Below are 26543 nucleotides of genomic sequence, written 5' to 3'. Positions count from 1 at the left end.
TCTGGAACAATCAGTTATTAATTCCTATGCTTTTACTTTCAACTCCTTAACCTGTCAGATGTGTAGTGTAGTAATTAGCCAGTTGTTTCAGCCTTGCTTTAAATGTTAGAATACTTTTGAAATGATGGTTCTCAATAGTGAAATAACTCTGAATATAGTCTTTTTATAATAAGATGTGATGCACTGAAGCTCCTTTAAAGTTATGTTTCTTAAATTATTTGTAGGTGTGTGGGGGTAAACATCACATTTAATGTGTTTTCCTTTATGTATAATACTTGATATGAGACGATGATATTTTAAGACTTCTGCTACGGAATTCTGATCTGTGTGTTCTACCCTCCATTCCTTTTTTTTTTTTCGGTAGTGAAATTAATGTTGTAAGATTAAAAATGATTTAATGTTTTAGGATTTAGCACAGGATTTAGAAGAGAGCATGTATACTCTTGTTGTTGATGTGTAATCTGTTTTATTTTCCAGTTCTTCAATCAAGTCCTCATGCTTGGTAAAACATCAATTAGTGACCTGTCAGAGCATGTGTTTGATTTGATTCTGGAGTTATACAATATTGACAGTCACCTCTTGCTTTCTGTTCTACCACAGCTCGAATTCAAACTTAAGGTAAACACTTTCTATCCTTTCTATATATTTCAAACATGTATGCTTTGACCATAATTGTTTTGTTGGTTTTTTTTTAATGACATTTTTTTAATTCTTCAAATTATTTGGCAAATAAAACAAATAATTATATGTAAAAATTAGCTCCTCTGAATTGTTTAAAGGAAAACCCATAAAAACCCTCAAAAATGTAATTTAACTTCACATGTGTTAACCTACAGTGCATGTGTGTATGTATTTGGGACTTGGTTGGTAGATGGTTTTGGCTTGTGTCTTTTAAGCAATAACTCCATTTTTTGGATGACTTGAGAATTTGTCCTGTTTTATTTCTGGGTTTACTGTATTATTTATAGTGAAAGATCTAGTATTTTGAATATATATACTGACAGTTCTGTCCAAATAGTGGGTCTGTGGCAGGTGTAATCAAAGAACTGGAATGCATCAATATGTCTTGTAGTAATTGCTGCAATGACTTATGATTTTTCAGGCTTACTTCATATGTCTGGAGGACAGCTGGTGCTAGCTCTTTATTTTAATGGGTATTTTTCTTTTTGACTTCCTTTTCAAAGTGTCTCCATCACTTGGACAAATGCAATATAACAGTTGGTTCTCCCTTTATTCTGCACTGCTTTTATTCTATCTGGGATTCTACAGGGTTTCTGTGAGGAGTGTTGATTAGATTAGTATTACCACATTTGTATGTGATCTGTTACTAAACTTCAGAGCTAACATGCAATGGGCCACTTGTAAGTTAGCATGTACTTTTATTACAGAGGACAGATTTTAGGTTTATAGCACCTTTGGCCTCTTCGTATTGTAATATTTATTATCGTAGTGGTTTGTTCATGCCTATTACTTTTTCCTAATGTTGCTAGGCAGGTGTACTGCAATTGTTGGATGAGGGGTTTTTAAAATGCTTTTATCATTCCATTCACATTTCTGAGAGAAATAGGGTTCAATTTACTGCTTGCTGTCTGTGTCTTCAAAGTAGACCTTTTTCAGCCTTTAATTCCTATTCCTACAGATGGCAAACAATTATCATTCTCACCCCAATAAAAACAGTACTGCTGAAGGTGTTATTCAGGATATTTGGTCTTACCTGCTGCTATATCCTTTTTCATACTGTGTAATTGTAGTACCTTTCCCAACTTTTAAGTCCCCTGAAATCTGCAGGTTCTTCAGTTGTCGTCCTTCTTGTTCATTGACTCATATTTCATGCTTTCAATACTGATGTCTTTTTTGTTTTGTTTTGTTCCCTTGTTCCCCACCCTAGGAGAATTTCTGGTCTCTTTATTCAGCTGGCTGATTTCAGCCCTAAGCATTTCCATGTTTTCTTTGTACTTCTTAATTTACAACACATTTTTTTCATGTTTGCATTTCTGTTCTTTGTTTAGTGTGTTCTTTTCCGATGATGTACATGTATTTTGTTGCTTTCTGTCTCCTTCATCCTTAGTGTAGTTGTCACTGTGGTCTGAACCCTCAAGGGTAAGCGCTTGACGTCTGCAAGATCCAGTTTAACAATGTTTCCAGGAGATATGTAGGTTTCTAGAGTTACATTCTTACTACTGTTATTCCTTGATGTCTTGAACTCAATATAGTTTGTAGCTATTCAAAAGCATTGTAATTGTCTTCTTACTCCTGGTGTGTGTTTTGATATTTTAGTTATAAGAAAATATAATATATGCCTGTTTTGTCCCATTGGCTGTCAAATGATCCATCCTTTAAGGAAGCAAAAAAGTACCTCTATTTGGAATAGGATACACCTGGTTTATATTTTGAGATGCTGGAACTGGTTTCCCGGAGAAGTTGGTGCTTCATCTCTGGAAGTGTTTAAGGCCACATTGGATGGGGCTTTGAGCAACCTGGTCTAGTGGAAGGTGCTCCTGCCCACAGCAGGCGAGTTGAAGGATGTCGTTAGAAGTCCCTTCTAACCCAAATCATTTTATGGCTCTAAATGAGTAGAGGGGTCTTTAAGATCTTTCTGTGGTGAGAAGAGTATTTTGAAGATCAATGTTCTAAAATATTAATGAAATGTAGTCACCCTGTGTTTTTTTCTGAGATCAACACAAGTTTATTCTGTATGCAGACTTGCCAGTGATGATTAAACACTTTCCACTCCAACAATAGCTTTAGCTTTATTGTAAACAGCAGCAGCTAGTGTCAAACATCTTTTCATTTAGTTCCAGGTAAATAGCTCATCAGTGTGTTGAGAAGAGAGTGTGATTTCAATGAAACTCAGAGCGTTTATGGTTGAAGACAGCCAATTTTTCTGTTGCTTTGAGTGAAAAGAAACTGGACAGCAGTAACCCTGTTAAGCTTGATGAGGCCTTGGGTCAGGTGGCTGGTAAAGGAAAATCATGCGTGACAGTCCATACTGAAAATTGGGAGAGAGGAGTTGTCTTTTTCAATAAAGGTTAATTAAAATTAACTATACAATAGCTAAGAACTTTGGTGAGCCCTGCATATCATTCAGGGCTTGACTCAGTGATTTTGTCTTTTCTGGATTTGGCACATTGTCCTGTGTCTCTCTGTATGCCCAGTTAAGGAGCCTTGTCCTTCTGAGCTCACTTACCATGGACTACTAGGTATTTAAATGAAAGTTTGTAAAGTATATTTAGATCAAATACATAGTTTCACAGGAACATCCAGCTTTTGTGCTATGAAATTATCTGATATGGCTCTTGAATCCACAGTTGTGATAATAGAAGGCAAATACTCAAGTAATGCTTATGAGGTAGTGGGACAGTGTATTCTAAGATGTCATATTGCTGCTTTGCTGCTAAGATTTGTATTATTCCTTAGCAGATGATGATAGAATCATAGAATACCATGTTGAAAGGGACCACAAGGATGATGTAGATAAAATTTTCTCAGCAAAAGCAAAGTCTAGACAAAATGGCCCAGCACTCTGTCTAGCTGGATCTTAAAATTCCCCTATATCGGGGAATCTACTGTTTCTCTGGGGAGATTATTCCAATGGCTGATTGACCTCATGGTGAAAAACTTTCCTCTTGTGTCCAGTGTTGAAGAAAAGCTGTGATTGTCTGAACAACTGAGTTGTGGAGATGTGCCAGAATGATCTCATTTTGCATGCATTGAACACACGGAATGGGTCATTTTATCTGTGCTTTACAAAGACAAATTGAATAATTTTCTCTGTGTTCTTGAAAATGTACTTTCTGTACATTTCTGGCTTCAAAAGCAGTAAGTGATAACAAATTTTGGCCAGGTGAAGTACACTTGTGGTAGACTTACCTGAGCAAGACATCAAGTGTTCTGGCTCACTTGAAAGCTGAGGTGCAGGCTTGGTTTCAGGTGTAAAATTGGCAGGTTCTGCATGAAATTGAATGGATTCCTCCTGGTATCAGCAGTGCTAATTCTACTTGCATATTCTGTACATGAAATAGAATTTCTGTGTAATGCCATATTTCTTTGCCTCCAAACATTTAGCCTCGAGAAAGGGTCTCCCTCGAGCCTCTATCACTGTACAACAACCTGAAAGGAGGATGTAGGAAATGGGGGGGGGGGGGGTCGGTCTCTTCTCCCAGGTAAATAAGTGACTGGAGCAGAGAAAATGACCTCGAGTTGCACCTGGGGAAGCTTAGATTTGATATTAGTCAAAAATTCTTCACTTAAAGGGTTGTCAGGAATGGGAACAGGCTTCTTAGGAAGCAGTGGAATCACCATCTCTGGAAGTTTGGAGAAGGCAAGTGGATGTAATAGTTTCTTTGTAAACATTGGTGGTGCTTGATTAATGGTTGGGCTCAAGAATCTTAAAGATTTTATTTTTCCAACCTTTACGACTCTATGATCCTATGGTTTTGTGGCATGTTTTGAAAATGAAGTGATGATGGTTTTCCCCTAACCACCAAGTAAGCTTTACTGAGCCATCTCCACTGCCTTCCAGTTGACTGGGCTGCCTTGTTCCCAGTCTCTGTGGCTGATGGGTGTTTGAGGATGTAAACAAACATCTTTGAGTTTGTGACTCGTTACCTGAGGGGATCCAAATCTCTTGCTCTCCATCTGCATGAAATTTTTTGCACTCTTTCTGTCAGGAAGCCTCCTGGTTTATCTTCATGGGTTTAGGGTTGTAGATTGTCTTTGAGTGGGGGTAAAATCCACAGGCTTTCCCATCAGAGACCAAATAAGTTTTTGACCATGTGTAGAGGGGTTAAAAAACTCTTAGTATGAAACTTGTGAGAGAGTTTAGGTGCCTCAGTAATACTGCTGAACCTACTTACTATTTGGGATGTAAACGATGTGGCCACCTAGTGTTCAAGCACCTTGCCATTTTGGTACAACAGTGAAGACACAGGTAAAGGCTTTCTCCCTGTCCCCCTTCTCCCTCCGAGTAGGGCAGAAGTTTGAAAGGGGACACAGGCTCAGCAACAAAAGGTCAGGGAAAGGAGGAGGAAAGGATTATGTTTGTGTTCATGCTGTTTGTCTTCCCAAGTGTGCACTTTGTGAGTGGAGACCCTGCTTTCCAGCAGGTGTCGGGACATCTCCCTGCCAATGGCAGGTAGTGAATGAAATCCTCTTTTTGCTCTGCTTGCCTACCCAGCTTTTTCTTTACCTATTAAACTCTTGTTATCTTGATCTGTGGGCCTTTTAACTTCCCTTCCCTTCCCTTCCCTTCCCTTCCCTTCCCTTCCCTTCCCTTCCCTTCCCTTCCCTTCCCTTCCCTTCCCTTCCCTTCCCTTCCCTTCCCTTCCCTTCCCTTCCCTTCCCTTCCCTTCCCTTCCCTTCCCTTCCCTTCCCTTCCCTTCCCTTCCCTTCCCTTCCCTTCCCTTCCCTTCCCTTCCCTTCCCTTCCCTTCCCTTCCCTTCCCTTCCCTTCCCTTCCCTTCCCTTCCCTTCCCTTCCCTTCCCTTCCCTTCCCTCTCTGTGTTGGAGAGGAGAGTGAGAGAGGGGCTGGGTGAGTGTTTGGCTTTTGGCTGGGGTCAACCTGCCACACCTCTGTAGATTTATGTAAAGAAAAAGCTCCTGTGTTCTCAGGTGGCAGAACTCTGTTGTTAAGCTCTGTGAGAGCTGTGTGAAATCATGGTTGCTTCTTTCTAGTAATTTGGTTTTTTGCCTGATTTTGCAAAGGAGTCTGGGGAATTAACAGGAGAATGAGCACTGATATTCATTTAACTTAACCTGTTCTGTGAGGGTCAGTAATTTGTGCCTGATCTTGGCATTTTAAGGTGCTGTGTTTAGAGATCCAGTACTGAAGCATTATGGGTTCAGGAAGGGGCTAACAATTTATTATTGTATAGGTCAGCTTGTAGAAGAAACTGCAGAAAAGGAAATTTTTTCAAATTTCATATTTGAATTTTAGAAATTTCTGTTACAGAAAGCAAATAACATTTTAATGTTCAGGAGAATGGAAGGCTCATAAATAGACTGTTTTGGAAATAATTGTCATGGGATTTGGGCTTTTATCTTACTGTCTTACTAAACCAATAGGATGTAATGAATAAAATCAATAAAAGATTGACTTCTTATTTTGGAGCTGCCTTTCTTCCTGGATATGGGAATTAAAATTTTCAAAAGTTTTGGGTTACGTGTCCACTTCTTATTCCCAAGTGTCCACAGATCCTGAGTGCTGCCTATTCTTTTGGACTCAGCAGTGGTAACAATCTGACTGGCTTCAGCTGCTGTAACTGACAGACTCAAATGTCGAGGCCAAAGAGCAGCTGCCTGTGTGCTGGGAGCATGTATGGGGAACTGAAAATATCCATGTTCAGTGTCAATTTGTATTAACAAGTCACGATGGAACACTATTAGAGTGCTGAATTTCCCTAAGAGGTGAAGGGTGTGACTCTTCAAGTACACAATGTCTCATAGAATGGAGAAAGATTAAGATTTTTTCAGAGTTTGATACCCCTTTTTTTTCACCCTCGGAAAAAGAGTGGAGACTAAAGTAGAATAAAGGAGAGAGACTGTAGCAGCAGTGCATTCATTCAATAAGAAGTACAGGTTTATTTTTGTTACCCCTAGGAGTGTATATAACCATGTTTCAAGGAAGCCAACATCAGGGCACAAAATTTAGAAAGGACCAAGTGATTATATGCCAAGGCCCATAATCACAAATATTTGTTGTTTTTACGACAGGACTAGAAACACAAGTAGGTTCTCTTATATTTGGATTAGTGGCTGATACGACAAAAGCTTCTTCTGCAACTAATTCATTAAGGATATTTTAGGGTTTTGTTGTTTTGTGGGCTTGTTTTGTTTTGCTTGGTTGTCTTTTTCCCCTTTATATTTCTGGCTTTATAATTAAGTAGTTGAATCTTTAGTGTGCTCCCAGCTCTTCCACCCAGCTCCTTCCTTCCACCTTCTGGAGTGTCTTGCTCTGAGTTTGTGTTGGTTACCTAGAACAATTCAGAGATGCTTAATATTTTTAATGCTTTGTTTGTTTAAGCAGGCGTGGATAGGACATGAATCATGGAGGTTGGACTAATGTAGGCAAAAAAAAAAAATTAGAAGTTCTTAACCATGGCCCACAGAATAAGAATTTGTAGTATAATGGGCTGAAACTCATTAAAAAAAACCAATATCATTTATTGCAGATTAAGAGGAGGTGGTTGTAGAATGCTTTCAGTAATGTCAATTTGAATGTTAATTGGAAAAAATAGTCAAGTGCAAAAAAATGTCAATGATTTTCTGTTAATGCTTCAAATACTTAATACTAAAGTGTATTCAAGAGAATTAGTCTTTTTTAATGTTACATATCACTGTTAGAAATTAATTCAGCCTTATTTTTCTTGCTCTGTTACTTTAATGATTTTACAAATGCTTTTACTGTTCTTAGGATTCTGAATTAAAAAGACTTGCTGGCAAACGTTTCAGGCCTTTTATGGTATTGAGTCAGGAGAAATAGTTTGTCTCAAACTGTGGTGTCGTATAAAAGAACTCTTGACAGCTATATTGTGCTCTTATTTCTTGTTCACGTTCAAAAGGTGATGCTGAACTAATAAGAATTCAAAGATGCTAGAAAAAAGCAGTATTTTGCACAGTTCTTATCTTTTACCAGAAAGCAACCTGGTAATAATAAGGGATTAATAATATCTAATTAATATAAATTAATTTTAGCTACTCCCTTTTCAAGGAATTGTTGCAGCCAATTGGGTTTTCTTTAATAAGTAAAGGAAAAAAATTGGTGAACAGTAAGTACATGCTAATTGCACAAATGGTAGCATACATTTCCGAAGTATGTATGAAGGTTCACATACTATGTGTTGTATTAAAGAATGTAATGCAAAACAATGATAAAACAATGATAAAACAAGACCTTCTCCAGTACACTGTTAGGGCTAATTTTAAATATAAATGGAAGACTATCTGTTGTATCTCAGCAGTTTTGAATATAGGCTCAAATACAGGACCACATCCTGTGGATCTCAGATCTTGGGTACTTAATCTGATGTTCTCTAGAAACTTGTATTCTGGAAACTGTTACTTTTAACTAAACATTTTTAATTAAGCAACTAAGCACTGTTCTACGGAACTGTAAACTTTTATGTGCAGAAAAGCATAGACTGACTTTTGTAAGTTTTGTGTTGTGTCTGAATTTGTACAGACACATACCAGATGTCCTAACAATTAGTAACCTGTAAATAAGTGTTAAAAATAGATATTTTTCATCAGGCTTTGGTCACAACATTTTTTGTCTCTACCTTGTTTTTCATTTTCTCTGTCTTTATTTTGTTTTCTCAAAAAAATAGTGAAGGGTTTTTGTCTTGAGATAGACATTTGTATACACGAGAAGTCTACTGATCTGTATTGTGATATTTCTAGAAATATGTAAGTGTATCAGTGGAAAAACTGTACAAAACAGAACTCTGTTTTTTGGGGTAGTTTTCCTTTTAAATTTTAAAATAATCTGTTCATTTTCCAGAGCAATGACAATGAAGAACGTCTGCAGGTTGTAAAACTTCTAGCAAAAATGTTTGGGGCGAAGGATTCGGAGTTGGCATCTCAAAACAAACCACTTTGGCAGTGCTACCTGGGGAGGTATATTCTGGTTTAAATCCCTGTCTAGGGAGGAAAAACGTTCAATGAAGTCAAATTCAGCTGGTTTGGTTTTTTTTTAAAAGTGACACAGCTAAGCGTGAATTCCTTCCTGCTGCTTTATCTGAAATCTGACAGATCATGCTAAAGCAATTTAAAATGTATCTTCCACATCTGTCATTCTGCAGAATGAACATTTACAAATCATCTCCTTAAAGTTCATTTTTTTCAACTAGCTTTATTGCCATTGTCAAGAAAAATGAATATTTTTTTGTAATTTCTTCACAAGTGAAGCTATTTGATGATGGATAATTCTAAAATGGCATCAAATGACATTTTCAGTATCAGGTGATATTAGAACTGCTTTTGAGGCTTTTATGTACAGTCTTTGTGTATGAGTTTCAATTTTTTTAATGGTAGAAGTACCTTAAAAGTATATAGTATTCACAATGCTGCAAACATACTTTTGTTTTTGAAATATTCTGCAGTTTGAGATAGAAAATATAGCTGAAGCTTGTAGTGAGGAGAAACTTAAGTTTGGCTACTACGAAGAAAATATTTTTGATTTGAGTAAAAGAGGATAAATTCTAGAATTTATTACAAATGCCATCGTTTATAATGTAGCATTCGGTCATATCAAAATCAGTGTCCTCAAGGAAATGCTACTTTTAAGAGTGCAAGAAACTTAGTTGAAGCAAGGTATTTTGCTTGAAAGTATGTAACTATTTAAAACATGTAATGTCATCAAAAAATACCACATCTAATTGGGCGCAGAGGAAAAGGTTTCATTGTCTTACAGTGTAATTATGTGCAGTTTATTTAAAATAACTGTTTTCAACTGGTTATGAATCACATTTATGCATTTACTACTTCTGAAGATTTTCACTAAGTTATAATAGCTGTTTTATTGAAGGAGGCATTCTTAAAAATCTCTTGACCTGGCTTTTACTAAAACAGTTATTCCTTAAAATCTATTTATTTGATAAATAAGCATTTTGACAGCAACGATCTTCTAAATTACATTTTTAATTTGTTTCAAACCAAGTGTTTTGAGCATAGCTTGAAAATGCATTTAATTTTGAAAGCGTTGTCTGTAAATCTTTACATCAACAGTTTTGTTATAAAATTACTTACATGAAAATTAACAATGAGAAAATGCTAGTTTTCAAACATCTAATTTAATTCAGTCTTTCAAAAGGAAATCTTATTCTGTGATCCATCTCAAAAGAAATGTGTAGTAGACTAGATGTGCATGTTTGTTATCTGTCATACAGTATAATGAGGGAATGAATGTCACAGTCATAAAATTTTGAGTTTCTGATACATGGTTCATGTTTAATTATGGGTAACATTGCAGAAAAGGAATTAAAATGTATCACACATCTTTCTAATAAATAGTTTTCTGTCTGTCTGGGAGTTTTTAAGGTGTACCTGGAGAAGGTATTTCTTTTCATGTTCAAAACATGAATTAATAAATGAGCATGAGAATTTTTTCTTGCGCTAAAGACAGTCTACTTAATACTGTGAAATCAGAGATGCTGTATGCATGTTAACCATACATGGGAAGCATAAAAAATATTTTCAGAAGTATTTGATATTGTGTAGAAGTGAACATATTGCTTTGATGGAAGTGGAATTTTTGTTGTTGTAATGCATTTTCTTGTTTGTAACTAGGTTTAATGATATCCACGTACCTATTCGCCTTGAGTGTGTCAAATTTGCAAGTCACTGCCTTATGAACCATCCTGACCTGGCAAAGGACTTAACAGGTATCAGTTTTATTATAACATTAAAATACCGCTTAAACTCTCCTGGAGAAGTCAAGAAGGCCAGTTGTAATCCTAAGTAATGCTGTTGGATGTTGTGGAGGACCTAACTGATGTTGGAGTTCTAAGCCAAAGTCCCTGCCTTCAGTGTTGCTGTTGCTTCTCAGGCTGAGGGGATTGTACACTAAGAACGCCTTAACCAGGGATCTCTCTCTCCCTCTCATACCGTAGTTACATTCCCAACTCCTGCTGAAGTTAAGCACCATGGGATCAGGTAAAGACAGTCTGTCTAACCTGATGGTCCTGGCATTTATTAATTAGGGTGCAGAGGGGAGACTTAAGTTCCACAAAGCTGAAATGTTTAAGTCTTATATAGCCATTGTCTAAAACATGAAAACAGTCCTCATAGCTGTGACCACAGCTTCACAATTCCGCCTCCTTCAGATCAAACACAGCCTGTAATTCAAGACCTCTGTAGGAAGTAGGCAACTGGCATCAATGGAAGCATTTAGTATTTGCTGCTCCTCATGTCGTAATAAAAAAAAGTGTAATTAATGAGAATTGGTTGATTTGCTCTGGAGACTGTATCTTCCCCTGATCAATAAACTACTTGTAGTTTTTTTGATGCAATATCCTTGTCTAGTTGGTCTAAGGAGAGAGTTTAAAGGACTGTAAAGTGCATGGGATTGCTCTCCTGCTTGCTGAGCATTTGTCAAATTGGACACAAATAGAGACAAGCTGGAGCCATCCTGTAGTTGCAGTGTTATCCAGAGATTAGCTCAGTTGGCTGGCGCATGGAACACCATGATGTTGTAGGTTTGATCCCCATATGGGCCATTCACTTAAGGGTTGGACTTGATGGTCCTTGTGGGTCCCTTCCAACTCAGAATATTCTGTGATTCTGTATTGTTAAGTCAGCTTAAAAAACCCAAAAGGTTCTGGGTCCTTCCTTAGTGGAATGGTAAAAATATTTTACTTTTTGATTATCAGAATTATATTTTCAATATTTCTTTTTTTTTTTTTCACACTGCAGAAAGACTTTGTGCCCCCTCTAATGGTATCCTCTGGGAAATGTAATTTTGCTTGCCCCTCCTCTCTCTCCCCACAGTGCTTATCAAAGTCAAATTGTTGAAAAATTTCTCTGGCTCACTGGTATTGGAGATCAGAATTGTTTTGTGCAATGGCAGTATTTTTCATTTTTTTTAGTTTATATTCCTGTGAAACGATAGGTTTTTTTAAAAAGGCTTATTTGGATTTAAAATTTCATAACCTCCATAACTGCAAAGTATTATTTTGGAGTGTGTTCTTTTGACACTTGGGCTGTTTACCATTAATGCCAGTGTTTCAGATGAGACTTGAAAATTTTCACTGGTCATTGAACAGTGATAAGAGAACAGTAACCTCTGGTTATTTCATCCAGAGTAAAGTGTGAATTTACAAAGTTTCCTACTAAAGTCCTCAGTGTTGCACTGATGTATGCAGTGTACTGCAATCTTAACTTCTGTGTGCCTGTTCCTACCCTTTTGTGCTTTTAAAATAACCTTGAATAGAGCTAAAAAGGTAAATGAGCTTTGCCATTTTATTTGCCAGCTTTCTAAAATGACAGTAGGTAGCTAACAAGTTTGACACCTAAAAGCAGAAGTTTTAGTGTTCATAGTGTAAGATTAGTGGTATTAGCAAATAAGTAGCAGTGTGCCAAAGTAATCTAGAAAAATTGTTTTAAGATGGATAAACTAGGATGTGTCTAAGTAAGCTTTATAGTTTGAAGTATCTCTTGATTTGTCCCTGCTCACAATGCTTATGTGGCTCATACTGTCGAGTATTCCTGGAGCAGGCGAACTAGATTCCTTGTGGATAATAAGGAAATTGTGAGTGGGAGTGCAACTAATGTGCTCTAGGAGCCAAAAGGGATGGAGTCTGCAGGAAGAGAGTAGCCTCTAGCCTGACGTAAGAGCTTAAAATGTATATAATGTAGTTAGCAAGTTCTCAAGCAGTGTCTTATTCTGCTCTACAGATCCAGTCCTGCTTGGCTATAATAGTTGCAAATGTATACATAGTGTAACTACTATAAGAAATAATTAAAAAAAAAAAAGTAACCACATAATTCTTATTTCAATAATGCCAGTAATATAAGTATTTTATATTCTAAGCAAATACGAAGTTTTACTGACATTCCCGTTAGTCTTGGAGCATACTGTTTGTTTCTTGATGCTGATGATTCAAACAGAAGAAAATAATTTTTCTGTTTCTGTCTAGTGAGGAAAGTGGCTAAAGTTGTATACTTACACTTATTCATTTTTCCCTCAGAATATCTGAAAGTAAGGTCACATGATCCTGAAGAGGCCATACGGCATGATGTTATAGTATCCATAGTTACTGCTGCTAAAAAAGATCTTTTGCTTGTCAATGATCACCTGCTTAATTTTGTCAGAGAAAGGACACTGGACAAGCGGGTAAGACATAATTAGCATTAATAAGGGCTGTGTGTTACACTTCTAAACTGTACTAGTCAGCTTTCTTAAAATCAGCACTTCTAAAAAATGCTATAGTGATTTAAAAACTACAAATGAAAACCAATCTATTTAGTGAGGTAGTTTCTTCCCATGACTATAATGCTACGTTTTTCATTGTGCTGTATTTTATTTAAGGTGATATGATTTAAATAATTAAATAGGCTGCAACACAACAATGTTGTTCCAGTTGTCCAGTTCTAGTAAAACTTTTAAGTCAAAGAGGACCCTTGTAAAACATTCTAACATTTTTCTTAAAAAATTTTTCAAGGGGGTTTCAGAATGTACTATATTTAATTGTAGATTACCTGCTTTTAATTAGATCATTGAAAGACTGCAAATCAGTGTAATAGCTTTCAAATTTGAATAGTCTTGAATTTTAGTTTAGCTCTATTGCATTATTTGGTAAAATTTATGAGGTTTCCTGTCTCTTTTAAAGCATAGTAAACAGGTTTGTTGATGGCAAACTTCTAAAATTAACTCCTAATGTGCTTTTTTTCGTTTGGTGACATGCTTTTCCTTGTTGCAGCCGTAACACAATCGCAGATACAGAGTGTGAGAAAGGATGTTGGCTTAAATCTGTAATAATTCTAAATTCAAGAGGTATACTTATATGGTAGTTACTGGTGTTGAAAGGTTTAGTGTAACAGATATGATGCAACATATGTCCTAAGAGAAACTGTTGCACTTAGAACTCAATTTAACTTTTTTTGCAAAATAAATTATGTTATTTTGATGTTGAATATGAAATACCTACCAAAATTCTGCAGTCTTTTCAAGTTTTGAGTTTTGAACTGCTAAACTGGCTGCTATTTCTTTTTCTCAAGTGGAGAGTGAGGAAGGAAGCTATGATGGGACTTGCACAGATATACAAGAAATATTCATTGCAATCAGAAGCAGGAAAAGAAGCTGCAAAACAGATATCATGGATCAAAGATAAGCTTCTGCATATATATTATCAAAACAGTATTGATGACCGGTAAGCTAGTTGTAAAAGCTGGGTGATTCAGTGGCTAAGTGTTGTAACATGTTAGAAAGATTTGTTTTTCCTTTGTGCTCCAGTGCTGATGAGAAGGTGGAATCTTGATAATCCTGTACATTTTGATTCAGTGCGTAATCTTAAATATAGCTGTAGCCAAATGTTGTCCTGTGTTGTTTTCTTCTACTTTATTTTTTTATTTCTTATTTTAAGGCCCAAAGTGGTTCCAAAGGGTGAGATATGTTGGAATATTTCAAAAGTTTTGGCTGTACTTTGCCACTGCTTCTGTAAAGGGGATTTTTGTTTAAATTTCAGTAACTTGTTGATTTTTATGTTAAAATTTAGTAAGTAAATTTGCTTAAATGATGTTGATTTAGATTTGTGTGTTGTTCCTGTATGTTTTTAAGATAGGACGTGTAGTGATAATGGGCAAGCCATCTTACTCTGCAGAGAATTAGATTTCTGTGGTACAGTAGTTGTGAATTAGAACTGTGTCCTGGATTTGTGGTGAAAGCAGTGCCTCTGTCATATTTTGTAGCCTTGTATATGGTTGTTGGTATTGAAAAATAGATGGTTGCACATGGGGAACTAGTTTGGGAACAAGTCTGCCTTGACTAATCAAGGTCATCGTGTTGGCTTTGGAAATGAGCCTTCACAGCATGTTGAGATATAAATGGCATTGCAAACTCATACAAGTCTTTTCAAAAATTCAAAACCTCAAAAAGTTTTCTTCAAAACAAGTAGTTATTTCATGGTACCCTGGAAGTGGACTGTCTGGATCTTTAGATCCAATGTTACCCACTGATGTTTTTCTTAAACTTTTTAAACTAGTTGGGTTTGGGTTTTGATCACCTGCTCCAACTGTGCACAAGGCATTTTGTTTTCTTTTCCAGCATAAACATACAGGATTATTTTTTTACCTGTTTGCTCCATTCTTTAATACTGATCACAGTACAACATATCCTTGATTTCCCTTGGTTTGGTTTGGTTTGGTTTTTTTCCTCAGTCTTTTCTAGGTAACTGTCAGGCCCAAACCTCTCTCTTCTCCTGTTTCCAAATAAGGAGCTTCATGTTACACAGGAGCTTTTAATAATTCCCTTGGGAATATACCTGCATTTTTATTGAGGAAGAAAAACATGGGATAGACTCAGCCCGTGGGGAAGGGGCCAGGGAAGGGTGGAAGGAAGTCAGCTCCTTCTAATTAGTATCTGAATTCTCCTTCTGGGCTTCATGACATTGTGTGATATAATCAACATGATATCTCTTTTTTTATAAGTATTATTATTAGTAGTATTATTTTAAGCCAATTAATTTGGGTCAGTTCATGAATTTACCCCAATACTAGCTCGTAGTGAAATTAAATGATACCATTTTATTGGGTTGATAATTAATATCTTTCTCCAAAATTGTTTGGTTTCTTCTAGATTAATACATCTGATTTTGATAATGTTATCTGTTAAATCTCCTACTGCCATCATTAGCATTGCATTTTCTATAATGATAAATTTCTGTTTAATTTATGTCATGTCAATTAACTTGACCTCTAGGTTTTTGAATACCCCCATCTTTTTATACAACAACTGATGTCTAGATAGGTCTGAGAATTTTTGAATTGATGTTTCAACAATTCCAGGCCATATTCTTCCTGCACAGTTTAAGTTTCTTAATCCTGTCTTTCAGGTTGCTTGTTGAACGCATTTTTGCTCAGTACATGGTCCCTCATAACCTGGAAACAAATGAACGAATGAAGTGTTTGTATTACCTTTATGCAACACTGGATTCAAATGCTGTGAAGTATGTACTGCTTTTTACTACTTGCAAAATAATTTTTAATACAAATATTATTGTAAATTAGTACTGAATTGTTATGAGTAGCCTAAGTCAGTGGACAGAAATAGTTTACAAACTATTAGAAAACAGAACTAGAAATAGCATCTATTTTTCAAGTGAGATTTTGAAAAAACCATTAACTGGTAGGGTGTTTTCTAACAAAATGCAGTAGATTTCAACCATAAACAGCTAAAAAATGTAGTGTCAAAGATCTGGAAAGAAGCTTGAGTGCATGTCAGTCTTTTTATGTCTATGAAGAGATAACATAGATATGGTAGATCAGCCTTAAATATTATCTGACAACTTCTCAATTAATATACTACTTGTTGCAGCAGCCAAGATGACTTAAGAATGAGAAGAAATTACTTGTTTGTCTTTCCTCCTTCAGTATGCATTTTAATTATTGTTAGATTAGGTGCCTTCTCCATCTTAAAATAGGTACATGCATGTGAATTTGACTAATAACAGTTAAACTGCTGTAATGTTCACAAATGGATTCATTTTAGATAGTTTTACTTCGTTTTTCATGTACTAGCACTGAGTGACTTAAAAATCAAATATAGGAGTTTTCTTTCCCATGAAAGAGACTAGGAAAGGCTTTATATGAGAAAGAATGCCTTAAAAGATCCCTAAGCCTTCCAGTACTGCAAAAACTGATATTTGAATCCACTGAATTTCTTGTATTGCCTTTCCAAAGATATAAAAACTTTAATAAACTAAAATTATGAGTAGTATATTAAAAATAAAAGATTACTGTTCTAGTGATCTTTAGTGTAGACTAAATGAAAATGCAGAATGGATTCTTTTCAGTACTTGTTATTTCAGGCAACAAGTAACTTCTGAATTCTGTAGTTTTTGTATGCAGCAGTACTTATTTTATAAGACATAGACTTATTCAGTTGTTTATATAGATTGATTTTTTAACTTGTGGATTCTGTAAGTTTTTTAAATGCAGCTGTGACCTTTATTTATATGGCTTACTGTTCCTGGAAAGTATGCTAATTTTCTATTTTGTTGAGCATCTTTCATGCATGTCTTATAAACTTAATCATGTCCACTTCTCGCAATTTATTCATCTAGTAGCTGCTTCCTGTCTGCAAGAAAAACATTGTTTTGGTGATAAAAGTCTTAAACATCTGCTTTAACCTACTTCTTGGAATGTTTTTAGAAGAGTGATTTCAGGCTTGCACAAATGAGTTCTTAATGGAGCAGAGATTAGTTACTTCCTCCTTCTTTGAAAGGCAGTATACATGAGCATCTGAAATGAAACTTGCTTCAAAATCTCACTTTATTCCAGTCTAATATGACCAAGTAAATTTTCCATATTATCCTACTAGGAAACATTTAGCTGTTGGTCACACAGCAGTGAAAGTTCAGATGATAAGTGCATTTCTGAGTCTGAAATTGAAAAGACTGTAAAGACTCATTTTGGACAGTTGTGTTACTCATTGAGTAGATAATTTTGACAATTCTTTTAATTGTTTTCTATTTTTAGAGCATTGAATGAAATGTGGAAATGTCAAAATCTGCTACGACATCAAGTAAAGGATTTGGTTGACCTAATAAAACAACCCAAAGTGAGTTCAACTTATCTTTATTCCTCAACTTTTAGTTAATGTACTACTTTTTAATTCCATTTGTTTGGCTATCTCAAGCTTATTTTTAATAGCAGAGTGAAAATGTTGTGAAAGTTAACTGATACTCCATTAGACCATATTTGCTGTAGGAAATGTGTATACATTTTGTTTGTAAAATTGAAGAGGAAAAGGGGTATTATAGAGATTTCTGAAATGTTTTGCCAGTCATTTAATACTAAAATATTTTCTGTGCAAGTTTGTGTTAAGTCTTGCCAGGACTGTTCTGGCTCTTGAAATGGTAAAACCAGCATATTATTTTTGACTGCCAGATCAAGTAATCAAGAAAAAGTACCTATAGACTCCTAACTTGTTCTTTTGTGTGATTAGTAATTTTGAAGAAATTGGAATACTTTTGTCCCAACAGGTTACTTGTTTCTCTTCCCTCTCAGAAATTTCTTAAATATTGTATTGGAGATACTAGACACAATTTAATTTTCTTGTTTTCGCTCAGAAGGGAAAAAGGAAAATTTATTGATCATTTAGAATATTCTCATAAAGTGAATTTCAATTTGTTTTAGTTACAACTATGTTCATACTCATGTTTGGGGTAGGGAAATTATAAGACTAAATTCTTGACGTGGTTTGGAATATAATTAGAACTCGGCTTTAATGCAAGAAGTTTGATCTGGTGCTTTTTTAACAGAAATAATATAGATTAGAAAGTGTTGCCACACTCAAATTCCAATGTGTCTGTGGATGTGAATTTTATTTTTGATTTGTGTATATAGTGGTACCAAGGTAAACTTAATGATTATCCATTTGCTGGAATTACCTGAACCAGGAAGAGTGGGTAGCTGTGTGGTTGGATTATCTAATGGATCTGCTTAGAAATGCTAGTCTTGCTAACAGAGAGAGACTGCAGTGAAGTTAATAATTTTGACTTAGTGCATTTAAAACATGCTGTAATGTATTAAATTCTAAGTACAGTAAATGCTAGTACAGCAGTACTTCACTATATTTTGGTGACATTTGGTGACACTGTATTTGGTATTGAAATGCTTTTCATGTACTGTTTAATGTTCTTTGGTGTAGGTTAAATACATTTATGCATTTAATACCAGAGTTAGTTCCTTGATATTTTCTGCTTTCAAATTGAAAGTGAAATTTCAACTTTTCCTTTTGTTTTGAGAGAGTTGTTAAAGTTCTTCCTCAGTTGTAAAATACCAAATATGATATGGAATTTAACATGAAGGCTTTGATGCCAACATAAGCATTGCATTCAAGAGAGTGCATGCTTTTGACATGTTTGCATTTGTCCATCTGGATTTTATCCTATTTTTTGCTCTTAAATGCTAGTTCTCTACACTTGAATATTCTCTTGAATAACAAGACTACATGGGAGAATTTAGAGGGCTTGTGATAGTCTGAGGTGCCGTTGCAGGCAGCAAAACAGTTTTGAGTTGGGGAATTGAATTTAATTTAGTATGTCAATTTACACAGAGTTTTCCTTCTTTATTCTGGTGTTGAGAAATAAAAGCAAGCAAATGATCACTTTAAAAAACAGTATTCAGCTTTCCTGTCAGACTCTTCCCTGCTCTGGAGTCTCCAGGCTGTTCCCCACGCTCTGTCCCTTCAATGAGGCAGCGCAGGGGATGTGGGTCAGGGCATAGTGGTTCTCTTCCTTCTGCTGCTTCTTGTTTCTTACCCAGTGCTTCAGCAGGGGTTTCTCCACTGGCCACAGCCCCTTTTAGAGTCATACTTTCTCCAGTATCTCCCCTCTTATCTCCACCTCCTGCTTTCTCAGAAGCACTGTAGGCTCCTCTGGTTGAAGTGCTGATGTGTGGTGGGTTGGTTTGTTTGTTGCGGAGCTGGCTGGAAGTGACTTTGACCGGCACGGGGCAGTCCTGACCTCTTCATACAGAGGTCACCCAGTGGCCTTTGTTACCCCAAAACTTGTTCATTATTCCCAGTGCAGATGCTTAGCTATTTTTACTATAATTTTTTGGTTTTTGTGGTGCTCTTGTATGGTTTTTTGGGGGGTGTCTTCAGTTGATAGTTAATACAATTAAATAATTGTGGTTGTGATAAGAATGCATTTTCATGACAATAAACTGGAGGGGCATACAGTCCAAGTGGTGATCTTGAGACAAATATCCATTAGCCATTCAGAGCTATGTAAACATAGTTTTCTTTCAGGAAACAAAATTGAAATTACCTAGTAATCTTTTAGAATATACTTCGTGTGCTTTTTCACTTTGGTCTAATTTATTTATTTAGTCATTATAGCTTAGTTGTTTTGTTCTCCTGTAGTTGTTGTCCCTGTGCCAAGTGTAGGCATTCTGAGAGCTTTCAGAGATAAAGAGGAATAGGACAAGAAATAACATACAAAACTTGCCACAAAGAAACTTTGATGAGGTAGTAAGAAAAAAAATTGCCGTAAGGGTGATCAAATATGGGAACAGGTAACCCAGAGATACTGTGAAATCTTCATCCTTGTAAATATTTAAAGTGCAACTAGAAGTTTGCCTGAAGCAAAACCTGATCCTGCTTTCAGTAGGCAGTTCACCCGGGTGACCTAAAGTTGTCACTACCAACCTACATTATTCTGTAACTACAAATCTTTTGAACTTCCCAGTCTACCTTTCTGCCATTTACTGAAACTCTACAGTCATCTTCCTTTTTTCCTCTTCAGGGTCTCCTCAGACAAAGCACTATTGAGGAGGGTGGAAACATGTTAAGAAACATGTTAAGAAACTTTTTATTGCTGTTGTTCATTATTTCTCTTAAGACAGAAGGGACATGAAACTTGCCTTTAAGACAAGTTAGTTTTCTGAAGAGTGAAAGCATAAATCACAGCTGCTCTTGTTTTCTCCTTCAGCAGTATACACAGCTAAATAAAATACATAACCTTGCCTGTTCATATGTGGAAAAGTGGGTGAATGCCGTTTCATGTCTAGTAGAGTATAATCTTCATTTGCTGCAGATGAATGCGTGATAATGTAGATCAAGTGCCACAGTAGATTTTCTAAAAAGAAATGTTTCTTAAACTTCTTCAATCTGTCATAATGCAATAGAGTTATAATACTGCAAGCTAATACTTCTGCCTCAGGTTATTTGGTGTTTGGCTGAATTAGTAGTCGTTTGCTCAATCTGTTTTAATGGGAGCTTTAGCCAGTACTTGAAGACTCGGCGAGTGTTAGGAGACCGGAGCAGTCAGGATGGAAGAAACTCCACAGTACAGTTTTTGTTTTTCTCCTGAGTTACAAGAGGTTTGAATATGGAAGGTCTGTATCTGTTGACATCATTACTTGAATCCCGTAAATGATACCTGATTTCTGTCTTTTATCATTTTTTTTTGTCTGAACATGTGAGTTCAGCTGTGACAGCTAAGAGCCCTGAAAATGATGGCATTCTTCTGAGACTACACACTACAGAAATAGCCCATTCATGCTGTTCATAAGTTATATGGTAGATTGAAAAGTAATAAAAATATTTTACATAATCGATGCTGTAGGGATGATCTACTTTTTACTTCCTGTAAGTGTCTACATTGAATTTGCAGTGGTGGTTTTTGATTTCTATCACACTGATATGTTAGCAGAATGGATGCTGACTTGTTGTTAATGCAGTCTAGAATCTTCCTCATTCAATATTCAAATGGAAATAAATAATGTAAAATTTTTACTTAATCCATTTTTCTTTTGTGACTTGCAGACAGATGCCAGCAGTAAAGCTATATTCTCAAAAGTGATGGTTATAACAAGTAAGTTAGTAAAAGTATTTACAGTGTAAAAATTACAGTTGAACTATATTGCTTTCTTGCTTTAAAAATCATTTGGGGAAAGTTTATAAAAAGACATTTTGCAGCAGATAAAATTTAAAGCAAATCATTATAAAAGTGATGCAGCAATATGCTTTTAAGAATGGAGGCAACTCTAAGCAGAATTACCCTTACTGTATGAAGTTGTCAGTCATTAAGCTTATCACATTATCAGCATTTTGGCTGCATTATGGGCTAATTCAAGGTCTGGGTGATCTAGGGTGCTAATGTCTGTTTTAGCAATTATTATAGAATATATATTCATAGATATTAACTAAACTACTAAGCTATGTACTAACCTACCTGTCTTTTGAGGTTTTGGTATTGTAAATGTCTTTGGGTGAGTGCAAAAGAGTTTGGATTTCAGTAGCAAGGAAAGCACTTTGAAAACTGAAGAATGTCTGTGTAAGCTGAACTCCTGACAAAGAAATACTCGCCAACCCGAAAGCAACACTTTCTGTTCCCCGGGCCCACCATGCCAATAGCATTAAAACCAGTATGAAGAAAAACTTGCTTTACAATTCTGAAAATTTGTTTTCAAGCCCACCTTTTTAAAAAAATGTTATCTGTGCTGGCAAAAAAATATGCTACATAAGACTATGCATATTTTTGGAAAAAAAAAAAAAGTTGAGGAAAAAAATGAACCTTGCTGCTTTGTTGGCCATGATCCCAATCCTTTTTTGATCAGTTTGTATTTTTTCTGATACTTTTAGTTCTGGGTTGCATTAAAAAAAAAGTCAATACAGCAAAACAAATTCATAATAGAACTTGTTTTGAAATAACTATCCTGTAGTCCTACACCATGTTCTGTACCAGCTTTGCTTAACACTGGCTGTACCAAAAATATGGAGCATCTTAAATAGTAGACTAGCCCTTTGCCAATAAAGTGCCTTGCTGAAATATAAAATGGGGAAGTAGTTTAGGAAATGCATTTTAAATGCTTTTTTTTTTTTAATGTTTTAAGCGGTTGTAAAGCTTATGTTTACTTAAGGGATAATTTAGCAAAAATACCCATTTGATGTTTTTCACACTTGTTGCATTGGGTTATCTATATACAGAGTATATATTGCTGTGGAATTTAGGCTTTGCAGTCTGAGGTCAGCTTCAGCTGTTAGTAGTATTATTAGCAAGAACAACTAGACTTGCTGAAAAATGAGTGTGAAGGGTGAGGAAAGCAAATAGCCTGGGGAAATTTGTAGAAATTTGTGTCTTCATAGATATGTCTGCACATTTTGAGGTGTTTTGTGGTTTGATTTTTTGTGGTTTTTCTTTTTGTTTGTTTGGTTTGGGTTTTTTGTGGTTGGTATGATGTTCCAAACCTGTGTAATTTATAATACATAAATAGCGATTTATTTTGGTTATTTAAAGGAAACCTTCCGGATCCAGGGAAAGCTCAAGATTTCATGAAAAAGTTCACACAAGTTCTAGAAGATGATGAAAAAATAAGAAGTCAGTTAGAAATGCTTGTTAGCCCAACATGTTCTTGCAAACAGGCTGAAGGATGTGTGGTAAGAATTGCTCTGAAAGCGTGAAAATTTTTGGAACAGAATTGATTAGAAGTTTAATTACAACTTATATTTCAGAGGGAAATAACAAAGAAGTTGGGCAATCCAAAGCAACCAACAAATCCTTTCCTGGAAATGATAAAATTTCTTCTTGAGAGAATTGCTCCTGTGCACATTGATACTGAATCCATCAGGTATTTTTGTGTGTGTGTATTGTCGGCCGTAGATCACAGGGTTTGAAACTGGGGTTTCTTACTTTGCCTTTAAGCACAAGCAGTAATGGGTTGGGTGGGTGTGGCTTAAGGCTTGGTGACCTGCAGTGTTTTCTTCTGTTTCAGGTTGTATAGGGGTTTGTGTGTCCTTGCCCAGAATGTAGTCACAGAAATAATTGCATTGTCATTCAGCATAGCTGCAATGACTGATCAGTAAAGTTGATGTGTTGCTGATGGACAAAGTGTTGTTTGCGACCAGCTGAGTTATTTTAAAATAAATTTCTGTCCAGACTATTCAGCTGAAACTTCCCACCCAGAATATTAGCTCATAGTGACATAAACAGCAATGTAACTGAGGAGGTAAAGACTATGGTGGAGAGGCAGCATGACTTAAAGGAGGAGTAAGCAAATGAAGTTGTGCGGGGGGGGGAAATAATTGCTGAAATGATTATTTAACTAACAGCAGTAGTTGAAATAAGCCTGTCAAGAAGAAGTATGCAGGAGATAGGTCTTGTAAATTTGTCATCAGCTCTCAGCAGAACTGTTAAATGGTTATATTTTTTTGTCTTGGTTAGAGACTAAGGATTGTAAACAGTTATTTTCCATCAATTATTAAGAATCTGTAGTGGGTTGTAACCTCACCTTAATTCTTATTGAATTTGTTGCTTGTAATGCTCAGATTGTTTTCTTATTTTGGTCATTCTTCCAGAGTAATTTGTATATAGTTCTTAATTCATGATGGATAAATATTTTCAAATGTAATGCTTCATAAGCTTTGATTTGGGTAGGAGATGAGGGCAACCAGATTATGTATGTAGTTGACCATACTTGTTTTATGATAAGCTTATGTTTTTAAAAAGTTGCTTTAATAAGATTGTCTTAAACTTGTGGAAACAATCATACGTGGTGGAATTGGAGTAGCTACAAGGCCATGTTTTGTTTTCCTCTTCAGTGCCCTTATCAAGCAAGTGAACAAGTCCATAGATGGAACAGCTGATGATGAAGATGAGGGTGTACCTACTGACCAGGCAATCAGAGCAGGTCTTGAATTGCTGAAGGCAAGTATAGTCCTGGTGGTCAGTGAGCATGGGAAACTTTGCAAACAACTTTGTTAAAATAAATTTTTAATTAGCACTTACTACTTTTAATCATAAGCATGTGGTGCCTACCTGGAAGAACCCGGTTTGTTTTCTTGTTCTTTATGCTCATCTTATGTGGCACATAAATAAAGTTATTTTTGAAATTATTTAGAAACTTTTCTGGAAGCCAAACATAGTTGCGTGTGAGACAGTAGCAGCTGACTTTTGATTATTAGAACATGAATTCAGCTACTTGTAAATATAGTTGTGATACTTTTGGAACTGTGCTTGTATATCAGTACAACACTGTGGTTCCTCTGTGTTCCATGTTAATGGGGTCTTACCTATTTCAGCTATGAGTAATCTTTGAAACTCAGCTAACGTAGCAAACACCATCAAGTAGTCCATCTGGGGATTGACTTCAGAGGCTTAAAAATCTAAAGGACTCCCATACTGAAATTTTCAGGGTATTTTAGATCTGGTAAGGACTGAGTAGATATCCTGAAATGGTGTGGCTCTTTATCCAGATAAGCACATTTAAGTAAAAGTTCAGATACCTAGTAGCACAAGAAATCTGAGTAAGAAAGAAATAATCATGTTGTGAAGGACTATATACTTGAATGAAGGCTTCCAAGTCAGTTCTTACATATTTGTATGAACTGGCATGACGTATTTAAGAAGAGGAATAAGACTGCCCTGAAGAAAGCAGTCTATATGTACATCATGAGAATAATATAGAAAGGAGACATATGGAAGTCCAGCATTGAGAATGCCATGCAGTGAAGTGGGGAGGAAGGTAACTTGGTTAAAATAGAAAACTGCATATGAAGAAGTTTCTATATTTTGAGGATTGTTTCTCTGAGATGGGTCAGAATATTATGTGGAACGAGGCTAATAATCAACAGCCACTTAAAAATGAAGACCAAATTTCAGGGAGGATCAATTGAGGGTTTCTTTATTTCATTTTTTTTAACATGGGAGGACTGTCATACTTGAAAACAACCAAGTCCAAGAGTCTGAAGGAGAGGTACAGAATCTACTAAGCTGCTGTGGAAAGCTTGAGGGACTAGAGACCCTATTGGGTATGTCTGTGTTGCTATTTTAGAGATAGGAATTTCACTTCAGAGCAGAATCAATTCTTCCCCTGAGGAAACAAACATGAAGTCTTGGAGGCATACAAGCTGGATTCCTTTCAGAGGAACAAAATTGAGATGGGCTTCAGAAGCACATGTTGTGTTGCAGTGGCTAAAGTGGATTTAGTCAGTCTAAAAATACTCTGAAGTAAAACTCCTGAAACATGAATATTGCTTCCTTAGCTCAGTTGTGTTTCTCTTAAGACCCGCTCCTGCTGTAACCCAGTACTTGCTAATGTAGATGTAGCCACTGAGAAGTACATGTTCAGAATAACAGGAGTAGAAACTGAGACTGGGGAGATAAATTAAATCTAACAAGATCATCTATAAGGACAGAGAACTTAGGAGGTACTAAAAAAGAGAAGAGAAATGTGTATCATGGGTCAAAACCAGTGAGAGTATTGTAAATATTCCAGTATGGCAGTGGAAAATGACTCTTGATGAAATGTCCTAGTATAAGTGGACATTTAAAAAATGTTAACATGGCTTTCATCATATTTTGGCAGGTACTTTCGTTTACGCACCCTATCTCATTTCATTCAGCTGAAACTTTTGAATCTCTCCTCGCTTGCCTGAAAATGGATGATGAAAAAGTGGCAGAAGCTGCATTACAAATTTTCAAAAATACAGGAAGTAAAATTGAAGAAGACTTTCCTCACATACGATCGTAAGTGGTGCATCTTACTCTGAGCAGTGATCTTTACTGTATAGGATTTTGGAAGTTCTCACTTTCATCTGCTGTAGCATTATCCTGCATTCTTTTGGAAGAAAGTATAACTTACTTCCAAAAAGAGATTTTGGAAGACTTGAAAATGTAGTGCTTTTTAAAGAATGGAAGTGAAATGAATATACCCAAAATAGTGACAGCTAGTATGTCACTGATACCACTATAATTTATATTGTTGTCCTTCAGAATTACTTATTCTTTCCTAAATTATATATATGCGCTGTGTAAAAACATTCTTTGCAATTTTATGGTGATATGTAGGTGAAAATATTTCCAAAAGAACATTTAGTAACCTGTGCAGGTATGAATGCCTGTTTTACCACATGATACTTTATCAACAAAAACTAGGGGTTTTTTGCTTGCAAGTTATGTAAATACAATTTTTTCTTCTCTTTTTGAAGAAGTTACCCAAACAAAAACAATTAGCACTTTTGCAGAAGTGTTATGTTTTTTATATGTATATCTGTATTTTTTGCTAGTTTGATGTTTTGGAAGATTTTCAATTTGTGCAAAGGTACTTATCTCTTTGTCTATTTGTTTTGTTACACAACTGTTCAGTGCTCTGCTTCCAGTGTTGCATCATAAAGCTAAAAAGGGACCCCCTCGCCAAGCCAAGTATGCTATTCACTGCATCCATGCAATATTTTCCAGCAAAGAAACACAGTTTGCACAGATATTTGAGGTAACAGTAAATATTTAAGTTACTTTTTACTGTTCTTTTATATTGCACATGTAAACTAAGGGATGTAGTTGTGAGTTGTAGCAGATTTAGAAAATATGTTTTTCCCCTTTCCTT

At 35.8% G+C, this 26543-nt stretch overlaps 1 protein-coding gene across 4 annotated transcripts in view; it reads left to right on the top strand.

Moving 5' to 3' along the window:
* PDS5B (PDS5 cohesin associated factor B) overlaps nt 1–26543 on the top strand; it is a 96628-nt gene that overhangs the window by 38306 nt on the left and 31779 nt on the right. For all 4 annotated transcript variants that reach the window (XM_069012256.1, XM_069012250.1, XM_069012232.1 and 1 more), the window contains exons 8-20: nt 478–618; nt 8497–8612; nt 10284–10378; nt 12683–12828; nt 13713–13864; nt 15545–15658; nt 17190–17271; nt 20986–21034; nt 22460–22599; nt 22675–22790; nt 23761–23866; nt 25527–25687; nt 26306–26429. In XM_069012256.1, coding sequence (XP_068868357.1) covers nt 478–618; nt 8497–8612; nt 10284–10378; nt 12683–12828; nt 13713–13864; nt 15545–15658; nt 17190–17271; nt 20986–21034; nt 22460–22599; nt 22675–22790; nt 23761–23866; nt 25527–25687; nt 26306–26429 — 1542 coding nt within the window. The remainder of the gene's footprint in view (nt 1–477; nt 619–8496; nt 8613–10283; nt 10379–12682; nt 12829–13712; nt 13865–15544; nt 15659–17189; nt 17272–20985; nt 21035–22459; nt 22600–22674; nt 22791–23760; nt 23867–25526; nt 25688–26305; nt 26430–26543) is intronic.

This window comes from Aphelocoma coerulescens, chromosome 1 (genome assembly GCF_041296385.1).
Source record: "Aphelocoma coerulescens isolate FSJ_1873_10779 chromosome 1, UR_Acoe_1.0, whole genome shotgun sequence".
Lineage (NCBI taxonomy): Eukaryota > Metazoa > Chordata > Aves > Passeriformes > Corvidae > Aphelocoma > Aphelocoma coerulescens.
This window is presented reverse-complemented; position numbering and strand designations above follow the sequence as displayed.